This window comes from Chamaea fasciata, unplaced genomic scaffold (genome assembly GCF_029207755.1).
Source record: "Chamaea fasciata isolate MVZ Bird 193981 ecotype frontalis unplaced genomic scaffold, bChaFas1.0.hap1 SCAF_6, whole genome shotgun sequence".
NCBI lineage: Eukaryota > Metazoa > Chordata > Aves > Passeriformes > Sylviidae > Chamaea > Chamaea fasciata.
In genome coordinates this window covers 612219-634633 of record NW_027094091.1, presented here as the reverse complement: position 1 = coordinate 634633, position 22415 = coordinate 612219, and the positions used below count along the sequence as shown (strand labels likewise).

General features: G+C 53.5%; 1 protein-coding gene across 1 annotated transcript in view; it reads left to right on the top strand.

Moving 5' to 3' along the window:
* The first annotated feature begins 544 nt into the window (after positions 1 to 544).
* Positions 545 to 22415, top strand: part of ALMS1 (ALMS1 centrosome and basal body associated protein) — a 57492-nt gene continuing 35621 nt past the window's right edge. The window contains exons 1-3 of the mRNA XM_066184893.1: positions 545 to 709; positions 12752 to 12935; positions 21442 to 21544. Coding sequence (XP_066040990.1) covers positions 662 to 709; positions 12752 to 12935; positions 21442 to 21544 — 335 coding nt within the window. The 5' untranslated portion in view covers positions 545 to 661. The remainder of the gene's footprint in view (positions 710 to 12751; positions 12936 to 21441; positions 21545 to 22415) is intronic.

The window sequence follows — 22415 nt, the reverse complement described above, 5'->3', positions numbered from 1 at the left end:
ACGCCCCTCGGTCACTCCCCCGGTCACTTCCCCCGGTCACGCCCCCCGGTCACTCCCCCGGTCACTCCCCGGTCACGCCCCCGGTCACTCCCCCCGGTCACTTCCCCCGGTCACGCCCCCCGGTCACTCCCCCGGTCACGCCCCCCGGTCACTCCCCCGGTCACTTCCCCCGGTCACGCCCCCCGGTCACTCCCCCGGTCACTCCCCGGTCACGCCCCCGGTCACGCCCCCCGGTCACTCCCCCGGTCACTCCCCGGTCACGCCCCCGGTCACGCCCCCCGGTCACGCCCCGGTCACTCCCGGCCCCGCCCCCGGTCACTCGCGGCCCCGCCCCCAGCTTCATCCGGGCACTTCCTTCCCCAGCCCGCCAAAACCCCCGCGCGCGCGCTCCCGCAAGCCCCGCCCCTCCGCTCCCCGCTCGCCAATCACCGAGCGAGAGGCTGCCCTCGCGCCCCGCCCCCGGCCCTTCGCTGACCAATCGTGGCGCGGGGAGGGGGCGTGGCCCGCGCGTGCGCGCGCGGCGCGAGCGCGAGTCCCAGTGCGAGTCCCTGGCGACGGCGCGGCCCCGGCGGAGAGCGGGACCGGGACACGGGGACACACCGGGGACACACCGGGGACACGGGGTCACACGGACACCGCGGCCCCGTCCCGCCCCGCCGCCATGGAGCGCGGCCGGCAGGAGGAGGACGAGGCGGAGGAGCGGGGTCAGGTGAGCACGGCGTCGGGCGGGCAGGAGCGGCCGCTCACCGTCCGGAGCGGTTGTGCGTGTGCGTGTGTGTGTCCCTCTGTGTCCCTCTGTGTGCGTGTGTCCGTCTGTGTGTCCTTGTGTGTCTCTGTGTGTGTTCTTGTGTCCCTATGGCCCTGTTTGTCCTGCTGTGTCCCTTTGTGTGTCTGTGTCTGTGTGTCCCTCTGTATCTGTGTGTCCCTCTGTGTGTGTGTGTGTGTGTTTCTGTGTGTGTCCCTCTGTATCTGTGTGTCCCTCTGTGTGTGTGTGTGTGTGTGTCTGTGTGTGTCCCCGTGTCTGTATCTGTGTGTCCCTCTGTGTGTGTGTGTGTGTGTCTGTGTGTGTCCCCGTGTCTGTATCTGTGTGTCCCTCTGTGTGTGTGTCTGTGTGTCTCTCTGTATCTGTGTGTCCCTGTGTGTGTGCGTGTGTGTCTATGTGTCCCTCTGTGTCCCTGTGTGTGTGCGGGCCCTCCCGCTCCCCCCCCGGCCACCCCCTGCCCCGTGAGCAGTCGCTGTCCCCCCGTGCCCTGCTGTCCCCTGGGGAAGGCCGGCAGTGACTGTCCCTCCTCCTCCCCCGGGAGAGAACGCCGTGTGTTCTGTAATTATGCTAATGACGCTTTAACAATGATGAGTTTCTGTGTTCTCCTCGGGCCTCGCTCTGCCCTGCAGACAGGGGAGTCCCGGGGGCTGCGCTCATGGAATCACAGCACGGAAAGGACCTTAAAAATCACCCAGGGACACCTTCCCCCATCCCAGGCTGCTCCCAGCCCTGTCCAGCCTGGCCTGGGACATTCCGGGGATCCAGGGTCTCCCCACCTGATTTATTCCCAATATCTGATCTAAATCTCTCAGCTTTCCATTTAAAGCAGTTCCACCTTGTCCTTTCAGTATCTGGCAGTGTAAAAAGTTGTTCTTCTTTTTTAAAAGCCACTTTTAAATACTGGGTGGTGCTGGAGATCTCCCTGGAGCCTCTTTTTCTCCATGGAGGGCCAGGGGTCCAGGGGCACCCTGTGCCAGGGCTTCCCCACCTGATTTATTCCCAGTATCCAATCTAAATCTCCCAGCTTTCCGTTTAAAGCAGTTCCCAAGGTGGGGACAGCTCCAGGGGCAGGGAGGAGCTCCGGGGGGCAGCAGCCACGTGGAAAGCAGAGCTGGATGCTTTAGCAACTTTTAGAAACGTTCCCTGGGAGGAGGGACAGGCTGGTGCAGGTTCAGTCTGAGCGGGAAAAATAACAAAAAGCTGGAACAAAGGATGGGAACAGCCATGGGAATCACTGGGCATCACTGGGACATGCTAAAGGCAGGTCTGGCTTTGATGGGCAGGGAAGCTCAGTGTGTTCTCGGTGCAGTTTCCATCAACCTTCTGCAGGAGGTGTTTTCAGGAGGGATGATTTGCCACAGGGCAGCAGGGCTGGGCCTTGCGCTGCTGCTTGTTCTTGCACATATTTAAATAGAAACAGTGTTCCTCTGAGTGCTGGTTCCGGTGAGTTCCCCAGTCACTCTGGGCCAAGGCAGTGAATTTCCCTCCTGTTTCTGCTGTCACCTTCATCCCCCTCATCGCAAATCAGTTTACTTGGGTCCCTTCCGGGGTGTCAGGAGCTGCTGTTTCCTGGTGGCCGTTGCTTCCCTCCGTGTTTGTTTTGCCCTGGGCTGTGAGTGCTGCCCTGACAACTGAGAATCCCAGCTGGGGCTGAGCCCAGCTCCCTGTGCTGCTCCCCGGGGGCTGTTTGTGCTGCCCCAGGGCTCCCCAGACACCTCTGCTGGGGACTTCTGCTCCAGAGAAAATCACCTCTGCCCTTCTGCTCCTCTCTGAGATGATTTCATCTCCCTGCAGAAAAATCACCTGTGGTGGGGACTTCTGCTCCTCTCTGAGATGATTTCAGCTCCCTGCAGAAAGTCACCTCTGCTGGGGATTTCCAGCAGGCGAGGCTGGAGTTTCCCAGGGGTATCCACAGGATCCAAACCAGCAGGAACCAGGAGTCCCCTGTGCTGCTGTGCCCCGCTCCCCTGTGCTGCTGTGCCCCGCTCACCTGTACAGCTGTGCCCCGCTCACCTGTGCAGCTGTGCCCTGCTCACCTGTGCAGCTGTGCCCCGCTCACCTGTACAGCTGTGCCCCGCTCACCTGTGCAGCTGTGCCCCGCTCACCTGTACAGCTGTGCCCCGCTCACCTGTGCTGCTGTGCCCCGCTCACCTGTACAGCTGTGCCCCGCTCACCTGTACAGCTGTGCCCCGCTCACCTGTACAGCTGTGCCCCGCTCCCCTGTGCTGCTGTGCCCCGCTCACCTGTGCAGCTGTGCCCCGCTCACCTGTGCAGCTGTGCCCCACTCACCTGTGCTGCTGTGCCCCGCTCACCTGTGCTGCTGTGCCCCGCTCCCCTGTGCTGCTGTGCCCCGCTCCCCTGTGCTGCTGTGCCCCACTCCCCTGTGCAGCTGTGCCCCACTCACCTGTGCTGCTGTGCCCCACTCCCCTGTGCAGCTGTGCCCCGCTCACCTGTACAGCTGTGCCCCGCTCACCTGTGCAGCTGTGCCCCGCTCACCTGTGCTGCTGTGCCCCACTCCCCTGTGCAGCTGTGCCCCGCTCACCTGTGCTGCTGTGCCCCGCTCACCTGTGCAGCTGTGCCCCGCTCACCTGTACAGCTGTGCCCCACTCACCTGTACAGCTGTGCCCCGCTCACCTGTACAGCTGTGCCCCGCTCACCTGTACAGCTGTGCCCCACTCACCTGTACAGCTGTGCCCCGCTCACCTGTACAGCTGTGCCCCGCTCACCTGTACAGCTGTGCCCCACTCCCCTGTGCAGCTGTGCCCCGCTCCCCTGTGCTGCTGTGCCCCGCTCACCTGTGCAGCTGTGCCCCACTCCCCTGTGCAGCTGTGCCCCGCTCCCCTGTGCTGCTGTGCCCCACTCACCTGTACAGCTGTGCCCCACTCCCCTGTGCAGCTGTGCCCCGCTCCCCTGTGCTGCTGTGCCCCACTCACCTGTGCAGCTGTGCCCCGCTCACCTGTGCAGCTGTGCCCCACTCACCTGTGCTGCTGTGCCCCACTCACCTGTGCTGCTGTGCCCCACTCCCCTGTGCAGCTGTGCCCCGCTCACCTGTGCTGCTGTGCCCCACTCACCTGTACAGCTGTGCCCTGCTCACCTGTGCAGCTGTGCCCCGCTCACCTGCACAGCTGTGCCCCGCTCACCTGTGCTGCTTGGTCACACCTTGGGACAGGAACCACCAGGGGTTTGCCGCGGGCTGGCGATCAGACTGGCTTAAAAAACTCCCGTGAGGTTTGTGCTCACCCAGGAGAGGCTGGGGATGATGTCCCTGCCAGGTTTATGGTGATTTAAAGGTGTTGTGAGGAGTTGTCCTGTAACCCACAGAATGAGGCTGTTTATGGCCCTTCCAGCTTTATCAGTTTTGTTCATTTCCCCCTTTCCAGTTTGTTTTTGGTGCTGAGGAGGATTTAAGTCCTGCCCCACCGAGTTTTTTGATTCGACTTTTATCTAAACTTGAGTGTGACAGATGAGACCCAGCAGGATCATGTTTTTGGTTTTCCTTCTTAGATTGCTGCCAACTGGTGGCTACATTCCAGAATGTCCATAATTCCTTGAAATTCTGCTTTTTTTTTTTCCTTTTTTAAAGGTGAGTGGGAATAGCAAATTAAGGTACCTGCTGACAGTTTTGTTTTATTTAACTTTATTTTATTTTATTTTATTTATTTTATTTTACTTCCTTCCCTTCCCTTCCCTTCCCTTCCCTTCCCTTCCCTTCCCTTCCCTTCCCTTCCCTTCCCTTCCCTTCCCTTCCCTTCCCTTCCCTTCCCTTCCCTTCCCTTCCCTTCCCTTCCCTTCCCTCCCCTCCCCTCCCCTCCCCTCCCCTCCCCTCCCCTCCCCTCCCCTCCCCTCCCCTCCCCTCCCCTCCCCTCCCCTCCCCTCCCCTCCCCTCCCCTCCCCTCCCCTCCCCTCCCCTCCCCTCCCCTCCCCTCCCCTCCCCTCCCCTCCCCTCCCCTCCCCTCCCCTCCCCTCCCCTCCCCTCCCCTCCCCTCCCCTCCCCTCCCCTCCCCTCCCCTCCCCTCCCCTCCCCTCCCCTCCCCTCCCCTCCCCTCCCCTCCCCTTCCCTTCCCTTCCCTTCCCTTCCCTTCCCTTCCCTTCCCTTCCCTTCCCTTCCCTTCCCTTCCCTTCCCTTCCCTTCCCTTTGTCAGTGGTTTAAAAGATGTAGGATTGAGTGTTTTCCTAAAAACTGGAGGGCAGTGGGATGGGAAGTGCAGCTCTTGTGTGGTTTAAATAAGGAATAAGTGAAAGATGAGGGGATGGGCAGCGCTTGCTCGGCCGAGGGTGTGAAGGGGTGGTGGCCTCTCGTTCAGAAATGCTGTTCAGTGTTGGCGCTGGAGGAGGGGTCTGGGCGGCAGCCGCTCAGGGGGCTCTGCACAGCAGTGCAAGTGTGGTGGCAGAGCTGCCCGGGGTGGCTCGGCTGCGTCTGCAGTGAGCCAGGAACGGGCTGGTGCTCTTCCAGGGAAGTGCCTGGGTTTGGTTATCAGCCCTGTGGACTCTGCTCCGTGATTTCAGTTGGAAATTGGGCTCCCTTCCCCACCAGAGGCTGAAGCAGCTGGTCTTTCAAGGTCCCTTTTTGGACTGAGCTGCTCCCTGGAACCCAAATTAATCAGTTCAGAATGGGCAGAAAGAGGAATCCCGCCTCAGCTGGGCAGAAGTGGGACAAGCCCAGGGTGCTTTGGAATGTTCCCCCCTGCCCTGTGGGGCTGGAGAGGAGTTGGGGGGCTGGGGGCTCAGGAGAGGGGCTGGTGGGATAAACTGGACACAGCCCAGGACACAGGACTGGACAGGGACAGAGCCCAGGACACAGGGCTGGACAGGGACAGATGGACAGGGCACAGGGTTGGACAGGGACAGATGGACAGGGCACAGGGCTGGACAGGGACAGAGCCCTGAGCTGGACAAGGACAGATGGACAGGGACAGAGCCCAGGACACAGGACTGGACAGGAACAGAGCCCAGGGCTGGACAGGGACACAGCCCAGGGCTGGACAGGGACAGAGCCCAGGGCTGGACAGGTGTGTCTGGGGCTGCTGGGGTGGCTGGTGTCACAAAAGGCCCCTGGATGCTCTTCGGAAGGTGCTGAGTGGGAGATGTTTGTGTCACCTGCAGGACAGGAGATGTGTGTGACACTGCAGGACAGGAGATGTGACATTGCAGGGCAGCAGGAATTCCTGAATTTGCCCAGGGATGGGACAGGCTGCAGGGTGAGGTGTTAAATCAGAAATTCCTGGATTTCCACAGGGATGGGCTTCTGGCCAAAAAAAAAACCCCAAAAAGTAAAACTCTGTTCTGCAGTTTAATGAGACTCTGATTTTTTAATGAACATTTTTTTGCACGTGTAACAGGGTTGATGTGGACGGTAGAGCCAGGATAAATGAAACTGTTGGGTTTCCCAGGTGGATCCTTGGTTTTTCAGTGGATCCCTGAGGTTCCAGATGAATCCCTGGTTTGCCAGGTGGATCCCAGTTTTTCTGTGTAGATTCCTGGGTTTCTGGGTAGATCTCTGGGTGGATCCCTGGTTTCTGAGGTGGATCCCTGTTTTTCTGGGTGATTCCCTGTTTCTCCAGGCAGATCCCTGGTTTCCCAGGTGGATCCCTGGGTGGATCCCTGGTTTCCCAGGCGGATCCCTGGTTTCCCAGGTAGATCCCTGTGTCCCTGCCCTCAGCAGTGGCTGCTGACTCCCGCTGGCCCCGGGCTCTCACTGCGCTGCGGGCGGGGACAGAGCAGGGACAGGCCGGAACTCACTCAGCTCTGGTTTGTGACGGCTTGTACAGCTTTAAATGACTGCCACGGGCAGCTTGGACATCAAATAATGCACAACTGCAAACCAGAACAGATCTAAATGACTGCCATGGGCAGCTTGGACATCAAATAATGCACAACTGCAAACCAGAACAGATCTAAATGACTGCCTTGGTCAGTTTGGACATCAAATAATGCACAACTGCAAACCAGAACAGATCTAAATGACTGCCTTGGTCAGTTTGGACATCAAATAATGCACAATTGCAAACCAGAACAGATCTAAATGACTGCCACGGGCAGCTTGGACATCAAATAATGCACAACTGCAAACCAGAACAGCTTTAAATGACTGCCACGGGCAGTTTGGACATCAAATAATGCACAACTGCAACCCAGAACAGATCTAAATGACTGCCTTGGTCAGTTTGGACATCAAATAATGCACAACTGCAAACCAGAACAGATCTAAATGACTGCCATGGGCAGCTTGGACATCAAATAATGCACAACTGCAAACCAGAACAGATCTAAATGACTGCCTTGGTCAGTTTGGACATCAAATAATGCACAATTGCAAACCAGAACAGCTTTAAACGACTGCCATGCTCAGTTTGAACATCAACTAATGCACAATTACAAACCAGAGCCTTTTAGAGTGTCCCACCCACATAACAAACATCAGGGCAAGAGGTTCTGCCAGGGGAGGTTTAGATTGGATATTAGGGAAAATTTCTTCCCACAAAGGATTGTCAGGCTGGAACAAGCTGCCCAGGGAGTGCTGGAGTACCTGGAAGTGTTCAAACCTCGTCTGGTGTGTGGTTTAGTGGTTAGGGTGTGAGTGTTGGGAGATCAGAGTGTGAGTGTTGGGAGATCAGAGTGTGAGTGTTGGGGGATCAGAGTGTGTGTGTTGGGAGATCAGTGTGTGTGTGTTGGGAGATCAGAGTGTGTGTGTTGGGGGATCAGAGTGTGAGTGTTGGGGGATCAGAGTGTGTGTGTTGGGAGATCAGAGTGTGAGTGTTGGGAGATCAGAGTGTGAGTGTTGGGAGATCAGAGTGTGTGTGTTGGGAGATCAGAGTGTGAGTGTTGGGAGATCAGAGTGTGAGTGTTGGGAGATCAGAGTGTGAGTGTTGGGAGATCAGTGTGTGTGTTGGGAGATCAGAGTGTGTGTGTTGGGAGATCAGAGTGTGTGTGTTGGGAGATCAGAGTGTGTGTTGGGAGATCAGAGTGTGTGTGTTGGGAGATCAGAGTGTGAGTGTTGGGAGATCAGTGTGTGTGTTGGGAGATCAGAGTGTGTGTGTTGGGGGGATCAGAGTATGTTTTTGGAGAAATCAGGGAATGTATTTTTGGGGAGATCAGAGTGTGTGTGTTGGGAGATCAGAGTGTGTGTGTTGGGAGATCAGAGTGTGTGTGTTGAGGGGATCAGAGTGTGTTTTGATGTCCTGGGGGTATCAGACAGCTGCCATTAGTTATCCAGGCAGATCTCTTTCTGTCGCCTCCCTGGGTTTTTACCTTCTTCTCCCGTGTTCTGCTGTGGGATATTTTCTGAGGGGCAGAAGAACACCAGGAGAGTTAACCTGGGTGTTGAAAGCAATTCACAAGTGAGTAGCGTTGATATTTCTGTCCCTGAACTGCAGCACGAGTTCAGAGCTGCTTTTCCAACTCTTTAATTCACGGCACTGTGTGCTGTGGGGGTGGCTGGAGTTGTTCAGCTTTATTTCTGTCTTTACCCCTCCTGATGTATTTAGCAGCAGAAGCCATGTATTGAATTTCACAAAGAAAAAAAACGTTAAATTTCCTTCATTTGACTTGAATTCTATGGGAGCCCTCAGAGATGATTACTCCCATTTAGTAAATCTTTCCTCCTGCTTGCAGCTGCCTCGTTCTGTGCCCTGGAACACCCAGAGCTAATTTCTTACCTGGGCTCTTTCCTTGCTGGTGCTCTCTGGAAGGAGGATTAGCGCTGGAATAATGCAGCAGAGCGTGCTGCTGCCTGGTTGTCCTCCCTGCACCTGCTCCCCTGGAAAGGAGGGATTATTATTATTATTATTATTAATTATTATTATTATTATTCCTGGGTGCTTTATCCCTTGGGAGCTGCCCCTCAGAGCCTGGGCTGGGAAAGCTCAGGTTTGGGAATGGCAGAAAATTCCTGGTGGGAAGGTCAGGAGGGGATGGGGATGAGTTTTCCCTGAGGTTGGACAGGGATGAGCTTCCCCTTTGGTTGTGGTGGAATCCCCATCCCTGGAGGTGTCCAGGGAATTCCTGGAGGTGGCACTCAGAGCTCTGGGCTGGGGACAGGGTGGGGATCAGGCACAGCTGGGACTGGATGGGCTGGGAGAGCTTTTCCAGCCTCAGGGATTCCAGGATTCCCTGTGGATTCATTGTGGGGTTGGTTTTTGATCCTCCTCAGAGCACCATGTTTGGATAAGTGCAGGGGTGTGAAACTTGGCATTTTGCATTCTTTGAAGGGAATTTTGAAGGAGTGAATTCCAGAGGAATTCTCAGCTTTTTCCCGGGATGATTTTAGGGAATATATTGGTGCCGTAGAATCCCAAAAGGGTTTGGGTTGGGAAGGAGCTAAAAATGCACCCAGTGCCAGCCCTGCCACGGCAGGGACACCACCCACTGTCCCAGGGGGATCCAACCTGGCCTTGTGCAGGGTTCCTGTGCTGTTGTCCCTCAGTTTGGGGCCATGGAGATGGGTCTGTGGTGACATCCGTCAGTTTGGGGCCATGGAGATGGTTCTGTGGTGACGTCCCTCAGTTTGGGGCCATGGAGATGGGTCTGTGGTGACGTCCCCCAGTTTGGGGCCATGGAGATGGTTCTGTGGTGACGTCCCTCAGTTTGGGGCCATGGAGATGGTTCTGTGGTGACATCCCTCAGTTTGGGGCCATGGAGATGGTTCTGTGGTGACATCCGTCAGTTTGGGGCCATGGAGATGGTTCTGTGGTGACGTCCCTCAGTTTGGGGCCATGGAGATGGTTCTGTGGTGGCGTCCCTCAGTTTGGGGCCATGGAGATGGGTCTGTGGTGACGTCCCTCAGTTTGGGGCCATGGAGATGGTTCTGTGGTGACATCCGTCAGTTTGGGGCCATGGAGGTGGTTCTGTGGTGACATCCGTCAGTTTGGGGCCATGGAGATGGTTCTGTGGTGACATCCCCCAGTTTGGGGCCATGGAGATGGTTCTGTGGTGACATCCGTCAGTTTGGGGCCATGGAGGTGGTTCTGTGGTGACATCCGTCAGTTTGGGGCCATGGAGATGGTTCTGTGGTGACATCCGTCAGTTTGGGGCCATGGAGATGGTTCTGTGGTGACATCCGTCAGTTTGGGGCCATGGAGATGGTTCTGTGGTGACATCTGTCAATTTGGGGCCATGGAGATGGTTCTGTGGTGACGTCCCCCAGTTTGGGGCCATGGAGATGGTTCTGTGGTGACGTCCCTCAGTTTGGGGCCATGGAGGTGGTTCTGTGGTGACGTTTCCCAGTTTGGGGCCATGGAGATGGTTCTGTGGTGACGTTTCCCAGTTTGGGGCCATGGAGATGGTTCTGTGGTGACGTCCCTCAGTTTGGGGCCATGGAGGTGGTTCTGTGGTGACGTCCCCCAGTTTGGGGCCATGGAGATGGTTCTGTGGTGACGTTTCCCAGTTTGGGGCCATGGAGATGGTTCTGTGGTGACGTCCCTCAGTTTGGGGCCATGGAGGTGATTCTGTGGTGACGTCCCTCAGTTTGGGGCCATGGAGGTGGTTCTGTGGTGACGTCCCTCAGTTTGGGGCCATGGAGATGGTTCTGTGGTGACGTCCCTCAGTTTGGGGCCATGGAGGTGATTCTGTGGTGACGTCCCTCAGTTTGGGGCCATGGAGATGGGTCTGTGGTGACGTCCCTCAGTTTGGGGCCATGGAGGTGGTTCTGTGGTGACATCCGTCAGTTTGGGGCCATGGAGGTGGTTCTGTGGTGACGTCCCTCAGTTTGGGGCCATGGAGGTGGTTCTGTGGTGACGTTTCCCAGTTTGGGGCCATGGAGATGGTTCTGTGGTGACGTCCCTCAGTTTGGGGCCATGGAGGTGGTTCTGTGGTGACGTCCCTCAGTTTGGGGCCATGGAGATGGGTCTGTGGTGACATCCCTCAGTTTGGGGCCATGGAGATGGTTCTGTGGTGACGTCCATCAGGTTTTCCAGGGTTGGTGCCTTCCTGGGAGAATCAGTCACTGCTGGTGATATTTTCTTTCACGTGCAGTTTTTGAGTGCAATGCTACAGGTGTTTTCTGTGGAGTGCGGCACAGTGGGGAATTCCTGACTAATTATTTATTATAATTTAATAATATAATTACTATTAACATAATAATTATTATTAATAATATCATCAACACAATCATAATTAGTATTATAACAATTATACTATAATTCATAATAATATTTATAAGATATTTGCTCTTATATTCCTTTCTCTATTTCTCTTCATCTCCCACCCCCAAAGCCCCAAACCCAACCCTGTTCCTCTGCCAGCCCCCAGGAGCATTGCAGGCAGTTCTGGAGTTTAGGGGCATTTGGATCAGAAATGGTGACAAAACCGAGGTGGAAATGGGAATCACCAGACCTGGATGGAGTTGGAGCGTTTTGTAGTAATCTCTGTCGCCCTGTGTGTCTTCTCCTTCCTTAAACAAGAAAAGCAGGATACTTCCTGCTTAGATCTGCGAGGGGCACGCTGCGAACCCTCCTGAGTTCTGTTTTTACAGGAATGAGCTCCATAACCCCCTGTGTCTGCGGTTCTCTGCCGACCCCTCAGTGTCCCGGGGGCTTCGGCGCCTGCCGGGATCACACCCTGCAGCCGGCGATAGTTCCCTGGTTGTCACACAGACGTTCATCCCAGCTCTGATTTCACCGGCTCCTTCAGGCTTCAGAGCCCTGGGCTGCTGGGTGTTCCCTGTGCCTGACCCTCACAATGTGCAGGCAGAGATCTGGGATCAGACAGCCCGGGGACAGCTCTGCAGGTGTCTGTGCCTGGAGAGAGGAGCGGGAATGTTGGTGCTGGAGCTCTCCTGGTGGAAAATCCCAGCTCTAACAGAGACGGGGCAGTGAGAGGCGTTTTTAAAGCTTTTATTCCGTTATCAATCTCGTAGAAGGGTGAGACACGAGAGATGTGAAACTCAGCTCCCTTCTATCAGAAGCCAAACTGTTTCTTTGTTACAAAACCGCATAAATGTTTTTCATCCTGTCAGCTTTTGCCACACAATGCTGCCAATGCTTCTAACGCCAGTCACCTGTTGGTCTCGTTGCAATGCATCTTTCACAGTTCTAATTCTCCGAAATACCTGCTCTGTTGGCCATTATTTGAACGAATGGTGGTTCTTTCACCTTCAGGGCTGAGGATTTGTATGGGAAATGCAATTTCCCCTGTTTTTATTAATGGCTCGTGGTTCTTTTACCTTCCAAGCTGAGTATTTGTATGGGAAATGCATTTTCCCCTGTTTTTATTAATGAATCATGGTTCTTTTGACTTCCAAGCTGAGTATTTGTATGGGAAATGCAATTTTCCCCTGCTTTTATTAATGCACTGTGGTTCTTTCACATCCCAATCTGAGTATTTGTATGAGAAATGCATTTTTTCCCTGCTTTTTTAATGAATGGTGGTTCTTTCACCTTCCAAGCTCAGTATTTGTATGGGAAATGCAATTTCCCCTGTTTTTATTAATGACTCGTGGTTCTTTTGACTTCCAAGCTGAGTATTTGTATGGGAAATGCAATTTTCCCCTGTTTTTATGACTCGTGGTTCTTTTATCTTTCAAGATGAGTATTTGTATGAGAAATGCATTTTTCCCTGTTTTTATTAATGACTTGTGGTTCTTTTGACTTCCTAGCTGAGTATTTGTATGGGAAATGCAAATTTTCCCTGCTTTTATTAATGCGCTGTGGTTCTTTCACATCCCAATCTGAGTATTTGTATCAGAAATGCATTTTTTCCCTGCTTTTTTAATGAATGGTGGTTCTTTCACCTTCCAAGCTGAGTATTTGTATGGGAAATCCAATTTTTCCCTGTTTTTCATTAATGATTCGTGGTTCTTTCACCTTCCAAGCTCAGTATTTGTATGGGAAATGCAATTTTTCCCTGCTTTCATTAATGACTCATGGTTCTTTCACCTTCCAAGCTGAATTTTTGTATAGGAAATGCAATTTTTCCCTGCTTTCATTAATGACTTGTGGTTCTTTCACATCCCAGGCTGAGTGTTTGTATGGGAATTTTTCCTCCCCCGTGCAGGACGTGCAGCCGTGGTTCCGGCTGGCAGCAGAGGAGGAGAGCAGCTGTTCCAGCAGTGCCCTGGACACCAAGCTGGGCCTGAGCTGTGCCAGGAGGGACCTGTCTGAGTTCCCCACGCTGGAGGAAGGGCTGCTGCCCTCAGCAGAGGCTTCTCCTGGAGCTCCAGCCCCTGCCTCACCCCTGGGTATGTTCTAAGTCATTGCTAAAAAATTCATATTGCACTCTTCAGTCACTCCCTGACCTGGAGTTCACCTTATTCAGGGAGAAATGAGGTTTGTAAAGGGTATTTGGTGTGACTGTGTTGTCAAAGCCCCCCTCGGGACGAGGGGAAGGGTTTGTGTGGTTCCCTGGATCTTCTGACAGTAAGCAGGTTCCTTTTGTCCCAGGTCAGGCTTTGCTCCTGTTCTCCTGTGGAATTAAGGGTAAAGCTGAGTGCAGCTTCCAGCCCTGGGGCAGTGGGAGTGTCCCTGCCCGTGAAATGTCTTCAAAATCCCTTCCACCCAAACCATTCCTCTGTTTTTGTTCCTCACTGCCACCCCTTGGCCTTGGGTGCAGTTTGTGCTGCTGCCACTGAGACCTTCCAGTTCTGACCCTCAACTTCAGCCAAGTTCGCTGTTCACTGCCTCCAGTGCTCCTTTTCACACCTGATCAGGTGTGAGAGCAGGTCAGTTAAACCTGTAACCCAACAGGATCAGTTAAACCCTAACAGGATCAGTTAAACCTCTGACCCAACAGGATCAGTTAAACCCTAACAGGATCAGTTAAACCTCTGACCCAACAGGATCAGTTAAACCTGTAACCCAACAGGATCAGTTAAACCCTAACAGGATCAGTTAAACCTCTGACCCAACAGGATCAGTTAAACCTGTAACCCAACAGGATCAGTTAAACCCTAACAGGATCAGTTAAACCTCTGACCCAACAGGATCAGTTAAACCTGTAACCCAACAGGATCAGTTAAACCCTAACAGGATCAGTTAAACCTCTGACCCAACAGGATCAGTTAAACCTGTAACCCAACAGGATCAGTTAAACCCTAACAGGATCAGTTAAACCTCTGACCCAACAGGATCAGTTAAACCCTAACAGGATCAGTTAAACCTCTCACCCAACGGGATCAGTTAAACCTCTCACCCAACGGGATCAGTTAAACCTCTCACCCAACGGGATCAGTTAAACTTGTAACCCAACAGGATCAGTTAAACCAGGATCAGTTAAATCTCTCACCTAACCTAAGCAGGTCAGTCAAAGGTGGCTCTGAGAAATTCCAAGGTTTCAATACTCCAGTATTTCATCTTTGTGCTTCCTTGCTTCCATTCATTTTCACGTGGAGTCGGAGTATCCTGGGAAAGCTCCACCTCACTGGAAACACAGCTTTAATTAAAAATGCTGTTCCTCAGCCCAGGGTGGTTCTTTTTTGCACTGATCCCTCTGCAGGGCCAAGGGCTCCCCTGCCCATGAGGATTCTCCTTTTGTGACTCACTTTTCCAGGTACCTCCAAAGCTGCTGCCACTACCCCAGTGGTGTTTCTTCACCAACAAACAAAATCACTGGGAGGCGAATAACATAATTGTGGTGCTTTAAAACGCACCTTCTGTGCTGTAGTTAACTGCAAGTTCAGCTGTGCCATTTCCTGGCTCAGCTTGCCTGTGTGGAGCTGCTTTTTGGGGGTTTGTTTGGAGGCTAAAACATCCCTTAAAGGCGTGGGGCTGAACTTGCCTGGGGAATCGCCTCGTAGCAGCTCCTGAGGGGTTTAGGAATTTGACTTTTTTTAAAAATTACAAAGCTCTTGGTTGTTTTCATCAGTTCTCGAGATGGTTTTGCTGATGCTTTGCTCCATCCTTGGTGAAGGAGCCTGTAGGAGGAGAAGGAACATCTCGGGTGGGCTCTGGTCCATCCCAAACCCTCGGCGGGTCCCACCCTGTCCCTGGTCACATTTACTTGCAAAGATTAAATGTGGTTTTTGGTGATTTGGGCTGTCTGGTGCAGGAGATTCCTGTGTGAGCCTCTTGGCTGGTTTGTTTTACACGGGCTGGCAGTGAGAGGAGAGGGGAGCTGGGGCTGTTCCTCTTGTGTGGGGATGGCACAGGAGGCTGAGCTCGTTCACAGCATCTCTGAACTGCTGGGGAGGTATTTCTGAGGAGGTTTTTCTCCTTTGTGAAGTGAGAACCATCCTGGGGTGTCTCAGGGTCGGGTCTGTCTCAGAGTTGGTGCTTAGAGCCGTGTGTGCCCCACGGGGTGTTGGTGCACAGCGAATAAATCCCCGTTTTTTGTCGGAAATGGAGCCAGAGCTCAGGCAGTGGGAGGACACGGAAGGTTGGCCTTGTCCTTTCTTTCCCACATCCTCCGGGCAGGATTCTTGTGTTTCACGGATTTCCCAGCCCTCTCCCTGTTATTTACAGAGCTGGAAGCCATTGAATCCAGAAAAACTCCCTGATATTTGTGCGGCTTTCTGTTTCCAGTGCGGCCGGAATTAAGGAGCAGGCAGAGGGCTCAGATAAAAGCTGAGAGAGCCCTCTCCTCTGCTCTTTTACCCGCTGCTCTCCAGAGATGAGCCAGGCTCGGTGTGTGCTCTGAATTCCCAGACACGGGAGGAGAGGTGAGAGGGGAAGGAAGCCAGAGCCGCAAAACTCACCGAGTTCTCCTCCTCCTCCTCCTCCTCCTTGAAAAGTGTCTTGGATTTCACGTCAGGAGGGGAGGGATGACAATGACAGTTGGACTGAAGTGCTCCGTGGAACAGCTTGACAGAGCCGAGGCTTTGTTTTTGTTTTGCCTTCCTTTTTTTATCCCCCCCCTCCCCAAATGGCAGCTTGAGTGTGGCATTCAGAGCTGTCAGCAGGCTGGGAGGAAAGGGAACAGGCCCAGCTCTGCCTGCTCGCTGAACTCCGCTCGGGAGGATTTGACCTTCAGAGTGACAGCGGGAAAAATCCCACTCTTGGCACGAGGTGCTCAGGGAGAGCAGCGCTGACGTCACGGCCTGCTCCAGCCTGGGGAGCTGCTCCAGGGCTGAGCACAGAGACCATGGGCGCCCCTGGGCACCCCAAATGTGCCCCGGGGTCATCCTGAGCATCCCAAAGGTGCCCCGGGGTCACCCAGAGCCCCCCTGGGCACCCCAAATGTGCCCCGGGGTCATCCTGAGCATCCCAAATGTGCCCCGGGGTCATCCTGAGCCCCCCTGGGCACCCCAAATGTGCCCCGGGGTCACCCTGAGCATCTCAAATGTGCCCCAGGATCATTGATTGATCCCAGTTTGGGGACAGGTGCAGGATCCCAGTTTGGGGACAGGTGGAGGATCCCAGTTTGGGGACAGGTGCGGGATCCCAGTTTGGAGACAGGTGCGGGATCCCAGTTTGGGGACAGGTGCGGGATCCCAGTTTGGGGACAGGTGGAGGATCCCGGTTTGGGGACAGGTGCGGGATCCCAGTTTGGGGACAGGTGCGGGATCCCAGTTTGGGGACAGGTGCGGGATCCCAGTTTGGGAACAGGTGGAGGATCCCAGTTTGGGGACAGGTGAGGGATCCCAGTTTGGGAACAGGTGGAGGATCCCAGTTTGGGGACAGGTGAAGGATCCCAGTTTGGGGACAGGTGCGGGATCCCAGTTTGGGGACAGGTGGAGGATCCCAGTTTGGGGACAGGTGCGGGATCCCAGTTTGGGGACAGGTGAGGGATCCCAGTTTGGGGACAGGTGAGGGATCCCAGTTTGGGAACAGGTGAGGGATCCCAGTTTGGGGACAGGTGAGGGATCCCAGTTTGGGGACAGGTGAGGGATCCCAGTTTGGGGACAGGTGGAGGATCCCAGTTTGGGGACAGGTGCGGGATCCCAGTTTGGGAACAGGTGAGGGATCCCAGTTTGGGGACACAGCTGTGCAGGTATTTGGCGTGTGAGGCGTGATCCTGAAATGAGGAGGGATTTTCCTTGTCCTGCTGGTTCCTGCTGCATCCCCTGTGCTCAGGCTGCCGAGCAGTGGGGCCAGGCTGCTCTGGCTGAGCTGGGAATGGTTGGAATGATTTGGTTTGGAATGGTTTGGGTTTGGAATGGTTGGGTTGGGGATGGTCTGGGTTGGGGATGGTTTGGGTTGGGAGTGGTTGGACTGGGAATTGTCTGGGTTGGGAATGGTTGGGTTGAGAATGATTTGGTTTGGAACAATTTGGGTTTGGAATAATTAGGTTTGGAATGGGTTGGATTGGGAACGGTTGGGTTTGGAATGGTTTGGGTTGGAGGAACTGAACCCACTGTACAGTGGGGTCAGGCTGCTCTGGCTGAGCTGGGAATGGTTGGAATGATTTGGTTTGGAATGGTTGGGTTAGGGATGGTTTGGGTTGGGAATGGTTGGATTGGGAATGGTTCGGTTGGGAATGATTTGATTTAGAATGGTTTGGAATAATTAGGTTTGGAATGAGTTGGGTTGGGAACATTTGGTTTGGGAATGGTTGAGTTTGGAATGGTTTGGTTTGGAGGAGCCGAACACACTGTGCAGTGGGGTCAGGCTGCTCTGGCTGAGCTGGGAATGGTTGAACTGGGAATGGTTTAGGTCGGGAGTGGTTTGGGTTGGGAATAGGTTGGGAATGATTTGATGTAGAATGGTTTGGAATAATTAGGTTTGGAATGAGTTGGGTTGGGAACATTTGGTTTGGGAATGGTTGAGTTTGGAATGGTTTGGGTTGGAGGAGCCGAACACACTGTGCAGTGGGGCCAGGCTGCTCTGGCTGAGCTGGGAATGGTTTAGGTCGGGAGTGGTTTGGGTTGGGAATGGGCTGGGTATGATTTGGTTTAGAATGGTTTGGGTTTGGAATGATTTGGTTTGGAATGGGTTGGGGTGGTTGGGTTTGGAATGGGTTGGGTTGGGAATGGTTGGGTTGGGAACGTTTGGGTTGAGGATGGGCTGGATTGGGAAAGGACTGGGTTGGGCTGAGTTGGGAATGGTTGGGAATGATTTGGTTTGGGGATGGTTTGGGTTGGGTATGGTTTAGGTTGGGAGTGGGTTCGGTTGGGAACGTTTGGGTTTGGAATGGGTTGGGTTGGGAGTGGTTTGGGTTGGGAATGGTTTGAGTTTGGAACGATTTGGGTTTGGAATGATTGGGTTTGGAATGGGTTGGGTTGGGAACGTTTGGTTTGGGGATGGTTGGGTTGGGTTGGAGGAGCTGAACTTGCCGTGCAGCCCAGGCTGCTCTGGCTGAGCTGGGAATGGCTGAGCTGGGAATGGTTTGGGTTGGAAGGAGCTCAAATCCCACCCAGTGCCACCCCATGGACGGCAGGGACACCTCCCAGTGTCCAGCCTGGCCTGGGCACCTCCCTCCCTCCCCTGCCCTCTGTTGAGGCTTTGTGCACTGAGGTTTTTCTTGCCTGGCCAACACCTGCCTCATCCTTGAGCTTCTCTGGGGGGGATTTTGGGATTTCTGGAGGTCCCTGGAGGGCAGGGAATGAAGGGCCTCGGTGCAGGGATAGTTTCCTGCTCGTGGCTCTGCTTGGAGAATCTTCAGTCGCTTCTTTCATCTGTTTGAGTTTCTTGACGCAAATGTCAAGTGGCACTTGTGTTTTTGTTGGTATAACAGAGCCTGATTGATCAGCCAAACGTTGGGATTTATGGGGGGGGGGGGGTGTGTCTGGATGTGCACATTTCCTTTATTAATCCGTGTGCACAAAAGAGTGGCAACATCTGGTTCTGACAGCTTTTCTTCCCCAATTATTTTCTGCTCCCTCCCTTAGTTCTCTTTGTTTCTTCATTTCCAAAGCACTCCCAGGTTTTTTGGGGATTTTTTTTGTGTGTGTGTGGAAAAAACTTTCTCTCATCACTCTCGCTTTTCAATTTAGCTTGAAAATACATTTTCATTCAGAGTGGAGAAGTGAAGCTGAAATCAGAAAAGCTTGTTTTCCTCTTCTCTGGCATGACTAAAAATAAGGTGCCAGTTCTGCCACATGCAGTGTGTCATGATGGGAGCTGAGAAGCCTCATTTGATAACTGCAATTAATATTATTGGTTCACTAATGCCACTTTAAATAGAAAACAAGGTTTGGGAAGGGGGAAAAGTCCATCTAACAGAGCTGGGAGAGTTCAGATTCCAAGTTGTTTAATGTTTCTTTAAAAAACGCTGGTTTGCATCCTTAATGCAGTTCTGCATCCAAAATGATCTGCTCAGTACTGCCAAGTGCAGCAGCGAAAAATTCTGTGAGTGAATGTGCACGGAGAGGATCAGAAGCAATGGAAATCCTGTTAATTAATCCCAGTTAATTGTTGGGAGTAGGGAATGGGAAGTCCAGACTCTGTCGGTGCCAGCCCTGAACAAACCTCTGTGTGTGTGTGTGAGAGAGAAATGTGGGGGAGATCACAGGGAATCAGCTCAGTGTCCTGTTCCTGATGTTAGATCAGGGTTCAGGGTCTGGTTAAATCCCATCCCGGCCCCACTCCCATCCCTGCCCCAATTCCCCCAATCCCATCTCTCCCCAATCCCATCCCTGCCCCAATCCCATCCCTGCCCTGATGCCCCCAATCCCATCCCTGCCCCAATCCCATCCCTGCCCCAATCCCATCTCTCCCCAATCCCATCCCTGCCCCAATCCCATCTCTCCCCAGTCCCATCCCTGCCCCAATCCCATCCCTGCCCCAATCCCATCTCTCCCCAATCCCATCCCTGCCCCAGTCCCATCCCTGCCCCAATCCCATCTCTCCCCAATCCCATCCCTGCCCCAGTCCCATCCCTGCCCCAATCCCATCTCTCCCCAATCCCATCCCTGCCCCAATCCCATCCCTGCCCCGATGCCCCCAATCCCATCTCTCCCCAATCCCATCCCTGCCCCAGTCCCACCCCTGCCCCAATCCCGTCTCTCCCCAATCCCACAGTTCCCCCCAGGGTGCATTAACCCCGTTTTGGGTGTTCCCTTGATCACAATCCCTGATCAGTGACTTTTCCTGACCTTGCCCCCTCATCCCTTGGCTCTGCCCCCTCTGTGCCGATGCTGCTGTTTCCCCCTCTCCTTCTTTTTCCACTTCCACGTGTGTCAGAATTAATTTTGTCCCCCAGCCCTGCTTCCCAGTCTACCCGAACCCTCTGGAATTCCTGCTGCTGTCACATTGCTCAGGAATAGCTGTTTAAACCTATTTTTTAAAAGCTTCACCTCGTTTCCTTTCTCTAAACTTCCACGGAAGCGTTTTAATCATATTTGGTATTGCAAATTCAGTTATTTCTGTCTGTGTAGTTATCCTCTCACTACCTAGGGTTCTAAAGTAATTAAAAATAAAGTTAATTGGAAGTATTGAATTAAAAATTAATAAGCAGGGTTGCCTTGTGGTTGGGTGCTCCCGGTCAGGTGATGCAGTGTGGGTGGGGAAGCCTTGGGGTGGAGCTGCTGGAATCCAAACTGGATGTTTTGGGGGTGTAATGATCATTTTTGTGATGCGATCGTGCTCCTCTGAGTGCTGCGGACCGTGGCTTGTCTGAGGGGCTGGCAACTGATGAGCCTCAGTTAAATAAACGACATTTCTGGGTTAGGAAGTCACTCCCTTGACCACAAATAACTCTTTCCCTTTAAAAAGAAAAGCTTGGAATACTGGGAGGTGGTTTTTGTTTTTGCACCCCTCAGACATGTCTGTAGTTATTTACACCTCTCAGATATCAATTTAGAGTTAAAAAAAAAAAAAAGAGAGGAACCCCCCCCCAAAAAAAAAAAACCGCACAGTGACATCTAAACCCCGCAGAGAATGACAAAAATGCCACGGAGCCTTTGCTGGGATCAGAGTTGGTGGGAAAACAGGGAGTGGGGAAGGGAGCAGTGTAAGGACGGAGAAGGTGGTGGGATAAAATCCCTGTGTGTGATCCCGGCTGGAAATCGGGAGGGAGAGGACGGGATGGGGGTGGCACAGGAGGAAGTTCAGGAGAAATTGGGGGTGGCAGCACCGGGAGTGAGTGGTTGGAGCCCTGGACTTGGTCAGGGATGGGAAGGAGGAATTTAGTCCGGGAGGGAGGAGGCCCCAGGGGGTTGAGGGTGGGATTCCCTCCCCTGCCCTGCAGCTGGGGGATGTGGGGATGTGGGGCTGGGATCTTCTGGGATGTGGGGCTGGGGTCTGTGGGGCTGTGGGGCTGGGATCTGTAGGGCTGGGATGTTTGGGGCTGTGGGGCTGGGGTCTTGGGGATGTGGGACTGGGATCTTCAGAGATGTGGGGCTGGGATCTTTGGGGCTGTGGGGCTGGGGTCTTTGGAGATGAGGGGCTGGGATGTTTGGGAATATGAGGCTGGGATCTGTGGGACTGTGGGGCTGAGATCTTCAGGGATATGGGGCTGAGATCTGTGGGGCTGGGATCTTTGGGGCTGTGGGGCTGGGATCTGTGGGGCTGTGGGGCTGGGATCTTTGGGGATATGGGGCTGGGATCTTCAGGGATATGGGGCTGGATCTTTGGGGCTGGGATCTTCAGGGATATGAGGCTGGGATCACTGGGAATATGAGGCTGGGATCTGTGGGGCTGAGATCTTCAGGGATCTGGGGCTGGGATCTTTGGGGCTGGGATCTTCAGGGATATGAAGCTGGGATCTTTGGGGCTGGGATTTTTGGGGATATGGGGCTGGGATCTTTGGGGCTGTGGTGCTGGGGTCTTTGGGGCTGGGATCTTCGGGGATATGAAGCTGGGATCACTGGGAACATGCGGCTGTGCTTCCCGCTCTCCCAGCCCTGCCGGTGTTTCTCTCTGTCTCCCCAGAGGTCCAGGAGAGCGGATTCTCGCCCTGCCTGCCCCTGCTGCTGAGCCCGGGCCGGGCTGAGACGTTCCTGCAGGGCTCCCGGCTGGATTTCCTTCCCCTCAGGTGGGCTGGGGGTCCCGTTCCTTCCCCCTGGGTGGTTCTGCGTTGGACAATGACAATTTGCGGGCACGGAACTCGGGGTTTGGGCTGTGTGGGGTGAAGGCACCTCTGGCTTCTGCCCTCACAAGAGTTTGGGCGAGGGAGAGCCAGGACCAGGCTTGTCGTGCTGAGGTGCCCCGGGAAAACGGGAAAAGGAGGGAAAACTCCACCCTCTCCAACATCTCTGCAGCTTTCCCAGACTCCGGAGTAAACTTGGTGGAATTCTGGGGGCAGAGACTCCGATTTGTGTATTCACAGGAGTGAAAACACACCTGGGCAGTGTTGTGTGTGCTGGGGCACCGTGTGTAATTTACAACACAAATCTGGGGTTAAATGCATAAAGAAGGAGCTGTTTCAGTTAAAGGCTTCGGCGCCTTCGTTTCGAGGTGCTCCGCTTGCGGGAAATAATTTTTCTTAGGGTTTGATGGCATGTTTAATATAAAGGAGCTATTAATTAAGCAATCCCCAATATGAGGGTTAGCACTTTATAGGGATTTGTTGCTTATCTGAGGCCTGGCTGCTTTTATATCCTTTAAAAAATAATTTTTTATTATCAAAAAGATAGAAAAATAATTTTAATATTTAATATAAAATAATATAGAATATATAGAATATATTTTAATGTTAAAAAGTTTTAATGAACTGAAGTAGGTGATTTCTATTAAAAAATCAGCCTGACATATGTGTGGGTACACCTTGCATATTTTACTCAGCTAATTCTGTGTATTCCTGTAACTAACAACAGCCTGTCAATTAAAAATGTTTCAGTCCCAAACAGGCTGAAAAATATTGCCACACTAAGTAGAAATTGATGTTATTATTATTATAGAATTAT